This window comes from Anarrhichthys ocellatus, unplaced genomic scaffold, assembly GCF_004355925.1.
Source record: "Anarrhichthys ocellatus isolate YVR2014 unplaced genomic scaffold, GSC_Weel_1.0 scaffold47, whole genome shotgun sequence".
NCBI classification, from domain to species: Eukaryota; Metazoa; Chordata; class Actinopteri; order Perciformes; family Anarhichadidae; genus Anarrhichthys; species Anarrhichthys ocellatus.
The window spans coordinates 3,014,256-3,027,278 of NW_022280077.1; the positions used below are offsets into that span (position 1 = coordinate 3,014,256).

The window sequence follows — 13,023 nt, forward strand, 5'->3', positions numbered from 1 at the left end:
ATGAAACTCATAAGAATGTAAGATGAATTATTCAAAGCCACTATTTTAGATTTCACAATGTCTGTTAATAATTCATCACACATCCTGCATATTTGAAAATACCTGAGTTTGTTTGGTGGTTTACATGCATATTTATAGTTTATTTTAATTCGAAAATTCTGAATTCAAGCAATCCTTCAAAGAAAGAAAAACAAAACACATTTTAAAAAATAGAATTAGATTTGTGTCTTATATGTCATGCAATGAAATACTCCAGACCTTTCAAAGACAGCGATGGATTCCTAGACGATGATAAACTTGTACGAACGGATTACGCCACGTTTCCACCCCTTTAATCAAAGTGTTGATTGTGATCTTGATGGGTTCTTTTACCCACCGGGAGGATTCTTCCACTGACGTGTTAAGGCAGTTAAACACGTCACCTATAGCCACTGGCTACCAGATCAAAGCAACATCCACTCACAGGAAAACAGTCAAGCGGGGAAAAGGTTGGTTGCTATAGCAACTTGCATACTTTCTTACACTTGTAACGTCTCATACAATTTTATTATCAGGACAGAAGCATATTAACTACATTAATCAACCAAATGCTCGTACAGCAACAACACCTGCTGAGATGATTGCAGGTTTTGTTTATTTACAGACAGACAGTGTAATAAAACATAAATGTCCTGTGCATTAGCTGTACATGTTTACATTTTTCATTAGACTGTCTAGTGTGGTTCACATCAGATTATCACATTTTGAACATGGGATTTTGTCATGCATGTATATGTAAATTACATGTCCTCCTCTCCCTCTCAGGAGACATTTCTATGGCACAGGAGGTTGACAACATCAAATATTCACACTTGGATTTACTACACTCGAAATAAGAGCGTCCTTGGGAGTCTGACATCTCCTGTATAATTAAATTGTCCGGATTAAAGCAGGAATGGAGTCTAATCAGCAGCAGGATACGTTGATAAGCAATAAGCCACGAAGAGATAAATTATTAAAAGCTCTTTCTGATCAGAAGGTCCCATAATGCATCAATCCTCAGAAATGAGGTCAACCACTTTGGTGTGCCATACAGTCAAATCCATTAAATATGTGGTTTTGACAGCTGTAGCAACCTGTGCTCACTTAGAGCGGTGCATAAGCAGTACAGTAAGGGAGAAAGACACAAGAAATGCCCTGCCTTCGTACAGAATGTCATTGATTTTAGTTTGTTATTTCTGGGAATGTAAAACAATATGTGTGTGTAATACAAAACCGCTTTGGAACTGTGGCTGCTTTCCTGGAATTTTCCAGGTAATTTAAAATAGTCCAGGACTATCCCGCGTTGAATCCCGTCTTGCTGTTTGCAAGTCTCTCTTTTTATAACACTCTGAGCTCTCTCTCCCCCCTCCTCCCCAACACTCCCTCACTCGGCATGTGATTAACATGACATCATTGATTATGTGTGTGTGTGCTGCAATGTTCGAGCGTGCGTCAGGTTACACCTGTGTATGTGCTCGGACAACACCCCAACATCTGTTATGATCTCAGCCTTTAAGGCCCCCACCCTGCTTACATCAGCTCCTTCCACACACACACAGACTTCACTTTACTCAGATACACATACATTAGTATTATCAGTTTTACATTTGTTAAATCACTTCATAATTCTTATGTTATACACACTTGCTTTAAAATGATTATTAGATTTCATCCTTTACTAATTATATGCTTTCTGTCCCTTTAGCCTACTTTCATATCGAACTGTATTCCTTCATTTAAGGCAGCTTTCCTGGGATCTCAACCTTCTTTTTTGACACTCCTATTTTTCAATCTCTCTTTTGTATGCGAAGCTTCCTGACTATGTTTTTGTTGTGTGCTCTGACATCCATCCCATCCCTTTTGGTAGACACTCTTATTTACCGTGGGCTTTGGCTTTTTGGTAGCTGAGCACCCATTTAAAATGTTCCTCTCAGTCCGATAGCAGCACTTTGGCACCTACTGTAGCACAGAAAAACAATTATGATTGCACACCACTTCTGTCAAAACAGCCATTATTCATTATTTGTCATGTGGTGGAAAGAAAGGCACTACTCGTATTTAATTGAACTAAGTCTACCCTGTAAATGAATACCATTACAATACACCGTCACAATAACCATCTTCTCGTAAAAGGGAAATTTTGTACAATAATGTGCAGCAGAGCACAATGTTGATGCAATGTCAAGGCAATGTGAATGTACTGTAAAATCCATCAATTATTTACAAATGGAACATTGGAAAGATTTTAAATTTCTCCAGCTCTTTCACCAACTCTCTTCCTGTGCATGCCTCTTGATAATATGATGTAGTAAGGACAGAATTCCTTTACAAATGTGTGTGTGTGTGTGTGTGTGTGTGTGTGTGTGTGTGTGTGTGTGCGCGTGTCTGCGTGTGTGTCAGTGTGCTGCTTGTGCGTCCATCTCTGTCGCTGTGTTTACCTGATCGCTGAGTGTTCGAGATAATGTAATTAATCGTCACGCAATAGTTAACCCATCACTTTAAATGTGTCTGCCAGGGTTACTAAGGTCTAATTACAGACTCAAATATGTACTCCCATTACGCAGGAGATGGTTTCCGTGTGCATAAAAGCAAGGGATGTGGACACATTCAATTCATGGCTCAGGGGTAGGCCGTGCATCACTCTGTGCACACCATTATAAGGAGAATGCACTTCTTCATTTCATGAGACTCTGATTATGCTAATGCACTATTTTGCTATTCTATCTAACAGTGGATACAACTTTGAGATCAACAATCTGAAGCCGACTACAGAGAGTAGAGAAACTGGTTTTACATCAGAGGCATGTAGGATTTCATGTCTGGATGTTTGTTCCAGTTCCTGATGTTGCAATTCCTGCATCACCTCTTTGTGGCATTTCTGCTTCTATTTATAATAGCACTGCAAATACAACATGAATACACTATACATTTGTCAACAGAAAAACCCCATGTTCTGAAGTCTCAGTTCAACTACCAACATAAAATATAGCAAGATATTGTTATTAACCAGCTTCTTGTGTGAAAGACGGGGAAAAAGGGGAGGATAAACATGAAGATGATGAGAAGAGTCTTTCAGTATTCCACTTTCTGCTGTGGGCATTTGAAGACAAAGTGCCTTTAGTATTTCAGCACAGGACATGGTTTATTGGGAATAAACCAAGAAATGGCCACAGACAAGGACAGAGGTTGTTCCCTTGAGGAAAATTTGTGATATAAGGCGATATAAATCAAATTTACTTGATGTTTTAAATTTGAAGATTGTTCAACAATCTGAATGTCAGTAATAATGGTGTGCTGGCACAAGGCACATTTATAAATCTTTGACATGTCAAAATTGCATGAAACATTTTGAAATAACTGATTCGGTTAATAAATTAACAATGATATTGTAGTGCTATCATCTTTGGAATAAATTACCTTTCAATTATCAACGAAGCTCAAGAGTTACAACACACAGTATGATGGTTCACGTGGCAGCTAGCTGGCAGCAAAGTGTACAAAATTCACTGCAATTGTAAATTGAATCTTGTTGATATTTATCTATGTTCAGACGTCTTTAATAATTTAGTTTTACCTTCACATTATTTGATCAAGCTCTGCAACAGGTCCTTGTCAGGGCATACAACAGTATTATTACATTGTCAAACAGTAAGTAGGTCCTCATGTCATTGATCCTTGCCAAGGAATTGCATCTCCTAGTCTGTCCGTTGCAGCTTCTTCTCGTCGTCACCCATCCTGCAGAGTAAGCATCCCGAATCCTGATATGTGTCAGACTGAAGTTGTAATGCAGTGACTCAGCAGTTTTAAGTGCATATAAAAGAAAGAGAATATGTGAACCCATGTAAAGATTGAATTCCTCCATCTATTCATCTGAAGCTCTCGCCTGTGTATCCTTTGGGAGTGGCTTTTGTTTTACAGGTAAGTGTTCAAAGCCCCACCTTAATGGAGTGTTTTGCTTATAGCCTCTATGTCCTTTTTTATTTATTTTTTGTTGCATTTTATCATGTAATTAGCACGAATTTAAGTGTTAAACACAGACATTTGTCCCCACTTATGTGACTTAATTGTTTGATTCTGACAGATTATGCTTTTTAAAGGTGCAGTAATCTGTATATTATATTAATAAATGCTTCCAGTTTTGGATGAAAAATACAAAACATCTTTCACATGTAATGAAACTTTGTGGCAAACCAACAAATAACTATCACCTCCCTCCACAGTCCCCCTCAGCTACATGGAGTGTTTCAGTCTCTTCCAGCTGATTGTTTTGGTTTTAGTCTGCAACTGTTACTCTCTTCTCGCTTACAGCAGCAGGCAGGTGTGCAACCTTCCATGGGCCAGATGGACAGCATGAGTTAACTAAATCCATCATGACAGACGCATTTGCACATGGAAATCTTTAGCATCCCACTGCTAAGTCAAATTCTTTCAAGAAATGTCACTGTCCCTGGTTAGATGGTCATCTCTCACATTCCTACAGGCGACTAATCGCTTAAATAATTGTGCATGACTTTGACTTTCATTTTTTTTTAAGATGCCAAAAATACAACACCAATAATTAAAATCCAGCCAAATCATCAATACACCTATATCACACCTGTGATAATAAACGAGGAACCAAGCACCACATCTTGAACTTGATTAAGCTAATAAAGGTCTATCAGTAGCAGCAAAGACAAGTGCTGAATGCAAACAGTCCCTATCAGTCGCGTCGCTGCAGCGGTTGGTTTAGCAGAGTGTGTGTGTTTGGAATCTTAAGGATCCAGACACATTATTGAATGCCACAGAAGGGGTCAGAAAGGAAGGTGCTACAGAGACATTCAGGAGTAGTTAGTGCCATCATCATGCAGAATTGCGACGGGGTTAATTTGTTGTCACTCTCCAGGGAAAATAATTTGCTCTGGAACTCGATTAAGTCTGTGAAGTGGGGGTTTTTTGTGACAAGTAGTAGTAGGGGTGTTGCAGAAGTGCTTAGAAAATATGTGACATTAGGATTTGTCTGTCTCATACAATAAGCTAAGTTAAGGATTTATAGTCGACAGACAGTAGTGTCTCTATGTTGAGATACCTTAAGAAATGTTGATGCAAATTCAGGCTATGCAGACTGTGCCGGATTAGTTTCCAGGCTGAGAAAAGCAAAAGAATTGAAATGCAAATAAGACAGGGATTACTGAGAGAGCATTCACTCCACCAGAGCTTCCTCCATTAACGGGGGGAATACTGGTCGCGTTTGAAAATAGTGCCTAAACCCGATGATTATTCTCTGGTTACTTTTGTTCATAGCAAGTTAATAACTCATTAAATGTCTTGTCATCAGTCGGTCATGAACAAATAAGAGAACGTTTAGCACCTTGCTTGGTAGATTTCCTCAGAATACAATATAACAACAGAATAACGATCCGATCTAAGCCGATTATCATTCCCATTACTCCACACTCTGATAAAACTAGTGCTGTCCCTATTCCCTAAACATGTTTGCCCCTGTTAGCGTCAACCTGAAAACATAATGGAGCTGACACAACATCAGTGAGAGAGCTAACGTTTTCTCCCATAGGTAAGGGATTTATTTGACTATCCAATGAGGCGCATTTCAACCCAAAGAGAATGGTGTTAAATGAGAAAGTGAATCATCTCAACTTCAAAAGCACGCTCCCTGAACACTCAGAGGTGTGAAAATTGTAGCTGCAGGAACGGCAGTGACTTGAAAGGCATCAAATGATTAATCTCTTTTACTGTTTTTCAGATCTGCAAATAATAGGAAAGGTATTTATTGACTTTTCTCAAACTTGTTAAAGTGTACTTACATGTGCTTGAACGTGTTTCTGTCTCGCTATAGGTCTGCAAATCAATTGCACTGTTAAAAACATTATTGACAAAATGTAATTTGAATGTTCCTTTAGGTTATTCTAAGCTTGTTAAGACTGTTATCTGAACACAGTTATGGTCATCTTGCATTTATATTGATGTGAGTTGCATGAAAATATATATACATAAGTATAAAGGGGTCATGGGACTATTTCATCATTATCAGTCAGACATAATGTGCTGTTTTCTTAGTTGAGAGTGCCCTCTGCTGGACGATTGTAACATCTCTCTCTCCATTAGTTCTCTCACTCATCCTGATCAGGGAGCACCGGAGCAACCACAAAGTCCCTTTACCCAGCAGCCTCCTCCAGCTCCTCCTGAGGGGGTCATCAAGTGCTCCCACGCATGCTGGCAGATGTAGTGTTGATTGAATTTGTCTTTCCCACTGCTCACTTCCTCTCCTCCCTTTATACCACTTGTCTCCCATCAGCAAGTAACTTCAAGTAAGGGTGGGAAGGACACAGGGGAGAATTAGGATTTGCTGATATTATCAAAAGTCTGTGTCCATTACTGAAGAGGTAACTTAAATCTTCAGTCCAATTGGCAATTATAAAACCAAGTGCTCCGGATCCTGGGTTTCTACTTTCCATTGTACTGGATCAACAAGGAGATATGAAGTGCAAGTGGCTGATATGGGCCACAAAATAGCCTTCACGATGAGAAAGAACATTTAGGTTATTAGTTTGTATATCCACATTTTAGGAATGTTAGTTATGTCTGGGCATTAGGCATGCCATTAAAAATTAAATCTCCTCACAGGATGTTCTTGTCTTTTTTTTCCCAGACAATGTTTCCTAGTCAGAGACCTTGAAGCTGTTTTTGTCTTCTACACTGGGACAGCTGGCAAGATGGAAGCACTAACATCGGTTTCTAGGTCACAAAGGAAAAGGGGGGAGGGGATGGAAAGGAGAAACATCTTAAGGGGAACACAACACACCTGTAGTCTCTCCAGTGTATCACTACACCAAGGTCTCATCGCAGCTTTTTCTTCAGGGAGTAACAAGGATATCCTGCTCCGGGAGGTTCCCAACACAGGATATGACAGATATGACAATCAGCAAGAGATAAACAATGTTTTCTCATGTTTTTTCAAATTGTGTTCATTGTTATACATTCGTAATAAAACATAGTCCATTAACTAAAAATATACATTTTTTGTCTTGCTTTTCTGACAAAGACCAAAGTGATAATTTTGCATGTCTTGTTTCTACAAAACTTATTTATATTGCCAAGTAGTATGCTTTTTAAATGGACTTCTAATTGTATAGCGCTTTCCTAGTCTTCCGGCCACTCAAAGCGCTTTAACACTATGTCATTATTCACCCATTCACATTCATACAATGATGGCTCACAGGGGCTCCCATGCATGGTGCCACCTAACCGTCAGCTAACTAATAACATTCATACCCATTCACATACCGCAGGCCAGCCTACGGGAGGAATTTGAGGTTAAGTGTATTGCCCAAGCACACATGGACACGGACTAAAGGAGCCGGGGATCAAACCGCCGATCCTCTGATTGAAGGACGACCCTGCTCTTCTGAGCCAGTCGCCCATGAAAGCACGTTGTAAAGCAAAGATGTAGATTTGCTTCTACCTGATTTATGAGTTTTGATCTACCAGCTCTTAAAATGGATATTAATGGATCTGTTTAGCAACCCTGTTTTGTTGTTCTAATATTCTTACACCACCTCATGTTCATACAAGGTGATAGAACAATATCCTAATGTGTCAAAGAAAAAGGACATTCTCCTCTACAGATAAAAAACTACAAACGGTAACATCTGTGAACACCCCCTAATCCCGCTGCAGTGGAGGAATAAGAGATGGACCGATGACATCCAGAGTCAGATCATTGTATAACGGCTTGGAGGAGTCAAACGCGGGAACATCAATTTCATACCAGTGTGAAAGAACTCATTTCCCAGTCAGTGGCTGCAACCAGTGGTCTGTCACTTAAATGCTCTGACAGTTTCTACGGTGGTGTTTCAAGTTTTGCATGATCTGCCATATAAATCATGTTTGTGTCGAAGGTTGTCACAAAAAAAGTGAAATGTGGAAACTTAATGCTGTTATACATTGTGTTTGTGGGAAGCCTTTAACATGCAATACATTTTGAGCCTTTCAGTGAGGTGTTTGCACAAGACGATACTAGTATTGCATTATATAAATATTATACTGAAAGATAGATATTTTGTCCACCTTGTCCAATAAACAAACACACTTAAATAGAACGCCACACACCAGTAAAGTATTTGCTATTTCATAGGTTAGGAAGCTACTACTATTACTACTGAAAAGCAGCTGATAGGTTTTTATTTTTATTTTTTTTGGGGGGGGGGGGTTCAATTCAGCAGTAACCTTGTTTCAGAAACATTGTTCGAAGACAAATAAATTAACACAACAATTACTTTGTGGAACAAACCTTATTCACCTCAGCGGGAACTTAGCTCCCCATTTCCAACCAGCAGGAGTCTGTCTGATGAACAAGGCATTACGTACAGATCATTCACTCTGTTGGGAAATATTTTGGCTCTCCTTTGGTATTAAATTGCAATGGATTTTAATCCGGTCGATATCAAATTGCATAACAAATTCCATGGTTCATGAGCAGTCACAATACAAAAAAACAACATAGAAGTCTGGTAAGTTCACATCAGTTGAAAAGATCAAGCTGGATCTTTGACGTGCAAAGCGGGCAGCAATTTAAAAACACTTTAAAACAGATGCCGTGACCCCTGAGGTTACCGTCATGATGATGGTGAGTTTGATTAAGTATGATGCAAAACATTGTTTTGTCTTTACTCTTCCACAGATCCTGGAAGGTATTAGCAAAATCTTGCAGGATTGTATGAAATGATATGAGGACAGTGAGGAGTTGAATACGATTTTTTTTTGTACAAAACTCCTGAAGAAATGTTTCTTAAACTCAACAATGAAAAACGGTGGGATAGACAAGCTGTTCCTCTCCTTAATACACAGTTTTCTCTGCTTTGCGCTAACAAACTAAAGATAGCTCAGAAAGGGGGGGGGGGGGCAGAGAATCATTACAGACTGTTGTAGAGTTTGCAGTGCAGATGTGCCAGCTTCTCTGCCTTGCTTTTCCTCAGCAAGGGGAACCACTCCTGATGGCTAAGCTCTACAACCCTGTAGCCTGCCAACTTCAACTGCCTCCTCTTCATGGCATGAAGGCCCAACAACTGCTGTGAATGGTAGCAATAGTGGTTCCTGCTGGAAACTTGGATTGCGAGTTTGACTGTGCCTTTGGAGTCCTGAGGGGCTGAGCCTTGGCTCCGGGGTTTGGTAAGAGTTTCTATTAAGTCACTGGTCAGGTCTAGCGCCGTGTCAAACAGTCTCCCACCTTCATCCGGCTCTACTCTGTGGAGAGATGTAGGCTCAACCGTAGCAGAAGGGGTTAAAGGTTCCGTGTCTTTTTTTGTATTGGTTAGCTGTGCTAAAAGATCCTCAGTTATAGTTACTCCTACATTCACTCTTTCCCAACCCTGATGAGAAGGATGTTCGGGTGAACGGTTATCTTGAGATAGTGTGGCTGTGTGGGATGCTGGGTTCACAGGTATTGGCTGTCCAGCGGAGTCAAGGTGTACTTCCAGGTCGATGGAGCGAGTGTGGGGGAGAATCATTCTCTTAGATACAAACTTCTCTCCTCCCAGCAGATCCTGCAGAGCAGACTCTGCCTCCCGAACCTCTGGTTTCTGGCACAAGTCCGATTGAGCAAACTTCCACAGCATGTCTGCCACCTCCTCTCTCAGTTCACAGCTTAGCCGCGGGCCCCTCCACTGAGGCAACTCCAGAGCCACGGCTTCGTCTAAAGTGAACAAGTCTTTTTTCAGCTCCAGCTGTGAGGATTTCAGTGCTAAGTTGACAAAGTCAGGACTCAAAGCTAATGCTATTAGGTCCTCTGGAAACTGCGAGACAAAGGCCAGGCCTAGAAGACCAGTAAGCAGATGCTCTGGGTATCGTTGGAATTCAGCTTTCTTCCTTCTCAGGGCCTCTGTAAGGCTCGGATAGAAGCTTGGGCTCTGGGCTGGGAGAAACCCTAATGTGCCAAAGGCCCACAGCAGTTTGCATGAGTCTTTGCTCCTGCAGTGTGGCACCAGCGAGGGAACTCTGTCAGCAATTGCCAATAGGATGTCATCATCACGGTAATGCAGCGCTGAACAGGCCAATGCCACATGCATTAGGCCCTTGACACCCATCCTGTGGGCCCGTCGAGGAACTTCCTGTGCCATGCCCTGCAGCCACGCCCTGTGATACAGGTAGCTGAAACGCAGGAATTTCAGCACATTCACCATGGCAAAGTCGCTCATCTCCTCCACAAAAGAGTGTGCCTTATCGATAATACGATTCACTGACCCCTCAGATATGGAAGTCTGGGATTTGAATAGCCCCAAGCATAGGGCACCAACTTCCTCAGGGTAAAGTTGCTGTACGTGACGCATGAGAAGCTGCTCCACAGGATGGATCAAGTCTTTTGAGCACTGCCTACTCTCTCCCGTTATATACAACAGCTGCACCAGCTCAGGGACCCCCATCTGTCCCAGATGCAGGCGGACGGAATCATAGAGGTGCCGTAAGAACTGGGGGACCTGCCGCCCAATACAACGCCACAAGTCAGCGGCTAACAGCAACTGGTGTAAACTCATCTGGTCGGCCCGGCGGCTCAGCTCGGCCTCATACAGCCCGAGGACAGTGTGGGCGGAGGGCATGTCCAGCCACACAAAGGACCGCAGCACCTCCAGCAGCTGAAGTTGAGTGAAGAGGCGAAGGTGTTCCACAGAATATCGGAGGAGCATGATAAAGCGCTGGTCACTCCTCACTAACGGCATCTTGTCCGGGTGCAAGCGGCTGAGCTCCGCAAGAAAATGAGACACATCAGATGGTTTCATGCTGCCTTTTAAAACGGCCACTTTTTGGAGCAGTGGCACGGCCTCTTCCCATTTGATCGGGTGAGGCCGCTGCGTGAGGTCAAGGGTCGTGGAGGCATACCCTGGCCGACATTTGAGGAAGGCACGTGGATCTACTTTAACATCTGGCTGTGCGAGTTTTCTGTAGTATGGTGAAAGCGATGGCCTCTCAGGTTCAGGGCCTTTGTTGAAAGCTAAGTCAAGAAGTGTGTTTTTTGAGCTGGAGAGATGGCGCGAACAACTCACACTGTAGTGATTGCTCTGTTGCCAGAAGGAAGGTGCGAGAGTGTAGAGACACTGTTCATCCTCATCATTATCTGTTTCGCTCCGGGAGGTTGCAGAGTTCCACACAGAGGGATGATATGAGGAGGGGTTGTAATACAGCCTGTATCCTCCTTGGGGAGAGGCTCCCTGGTGTTGCAATACTTCTTTCTTCCCCTCATGATCATCCATCTCATCCTCCTGTTTGACAGGCACAAGCTGAGCCTGGGTAAAGTCCTTTCTCCAGCCTGGGAGGTAGCGTAGCCTGGGCACCCGACGACACAGCACACAGGCAGCCATCGATCTGCCAGACTAAAATGACAAAGGCATGATTTCAAAAGAAAGCCAGCAAACGGCAAAACAAAGGTGCCAAGTCGCCCGAACACTATTATTAATATGTAATTGAATAATACATTATATTTGTATAGCGCTTTAAAAAAGGTACTCAAAGGGACTTTACATGGCAAAAACAGAAACAATAAAAGCAATTACAATATAAACAAAGATAGCATTATATATGTATCTACTTCATTAGATATTTGGTGTAGGATGTCAAAGGCCATGAAAACTGTGCTTTTTCAAGAGGGTGAAAGGTAGATGTGGAAAGAATAAAGTTTTAAGCTACTCAATTTTGATTTAAACAATAAAATAAAATATTTAAAAAAATGAAGTATATAAAACTGTTTTGTACATGTTGCAAACTTAAGGTAAAAACTGTTATATACCTCTAACAAACATGACAAATGTCACAAATATCTTTTAATAATAAAAAGTCCAGTACAGTATAGGTGAGTGAATACTTCTCGATGAGAACCATGAATAAAAGACACTAATGCTACTATACATTTATATGCACAACACTGCTTATAAACAACTGTTAGACACACTGACACAGAAACAAAAGATTTACTCCTAATTACATTTCAAAACTTTGAATACACACATCCAGGTTAAACAGGTAAGGACATGTGACGCCACAGGCGACATCTTTATAACCAGAAGATACCTTATTTTGTATAACTCAGAGTTGAGCTCTGCATGTTATAGTCAAAGTAGAGCAGCCACATTGTAGAATGGGAATGTGGTGTCAATAGGCGTAATAAATTATTAAAATCACATCACCCACATGAATGCATATCATATAACAGAACGTTAAACTCACCTTTAACTCTCCAGCATCAAGAGGGAACTGTTATTAACAGTCTGAACGTGAAAAACCTCATGAAGTTAAGAGAGGAAGCAAACGTGCTACGATTACGACCGGAAATCATGTACTACAACCTTCAAAACAAAACGAAGCCCACATAATAGCTCAACGATGTAAGCATCGAAGAGCTAAAATCAGATAGGATATCATGCTGCTGTGTACAGATTATAATTTAGTGTGGGAATATTCAGTGCCCCTATTAGATTCCATAACAAATGACTGGAAAGAATCGTGTCAGACTTGTGGTGTTACATTATTGTGGCAGGTTGATGTGGCTTCCGTGAAGAGCAGCCATGACTGAGCGGACTGAACAGAGCGTGACCTACGGCAACCGGGTAGATTCAAACATCAGGGCGACAAAAGTCAAAATGGGAAAAAAAAATCTTTCATTAAAAAAAGGTAACATGCGCCTGCAGTTATAAATTATTCCAATAGGTTTTAATAATTACGACAAACCTTTGTTTAAATATCTATCTTATTTTTTATAGTCTGGTCGAACCAAAACTTTGAAAAAGATATCTGAAATAACTTAAGTATACCATAAAATGTATAATTTAAATTGTTTAGCATAGCTTACCATTATAATAGCAAACCAGTAATTTTACATTCACTTTAGTTATCTGCATAATTATATAATAATTGTTATACACATTCGGTAGGGATCTGTTTGTAAAAAAAATGAAATCTCTTTAAGCACAAGAGAGTCACAGTCAGAGCTTTTGTTTTGTTATTCGATGTTTCCTT

General features: G+C 40.9%; 1 protein-coding gene across 1 annotated transcript; it reads right to left on the reverse strand.

The window, feature by feature from the left end:
- Positions 1–6,767: 6,767 nt before the first annotated feature.
- fastkd5 (FAST kinase domains 5) lies at positions 6,768–12,318 on the reverse strand. The gene is made up of 2 exons (XM_031869626.1): positions 12,235–12,318; positions 6,768–11,384 (listed from the first exon to the last, which is right to left on the reverse strand). The coding sequence occupies exon 2, from the start codon at positions 11,370–11,372 to the stop codon at positions 8,934–8,936; it is 2,439 nt and encodes an 812-aa protein (XP_031725486.1). The 5' UTR covers positions 11,373–11,384; positions 12,235–12,318; the 3' UTR covers positions 6,768–8,933.
- Between the last annotated feature and the right edge of the window lie 705 nt (positions 12,319–13,023).

Coding starts and splice junctions, on each gene's coding strand:
- fastkd5 (XM_031869626.1), bottom strand. CDS start 11,372: ATGGCTGCCTGTGTGCTGTGTCGTCGGGTGCCCAGGCTACGCTACCTC.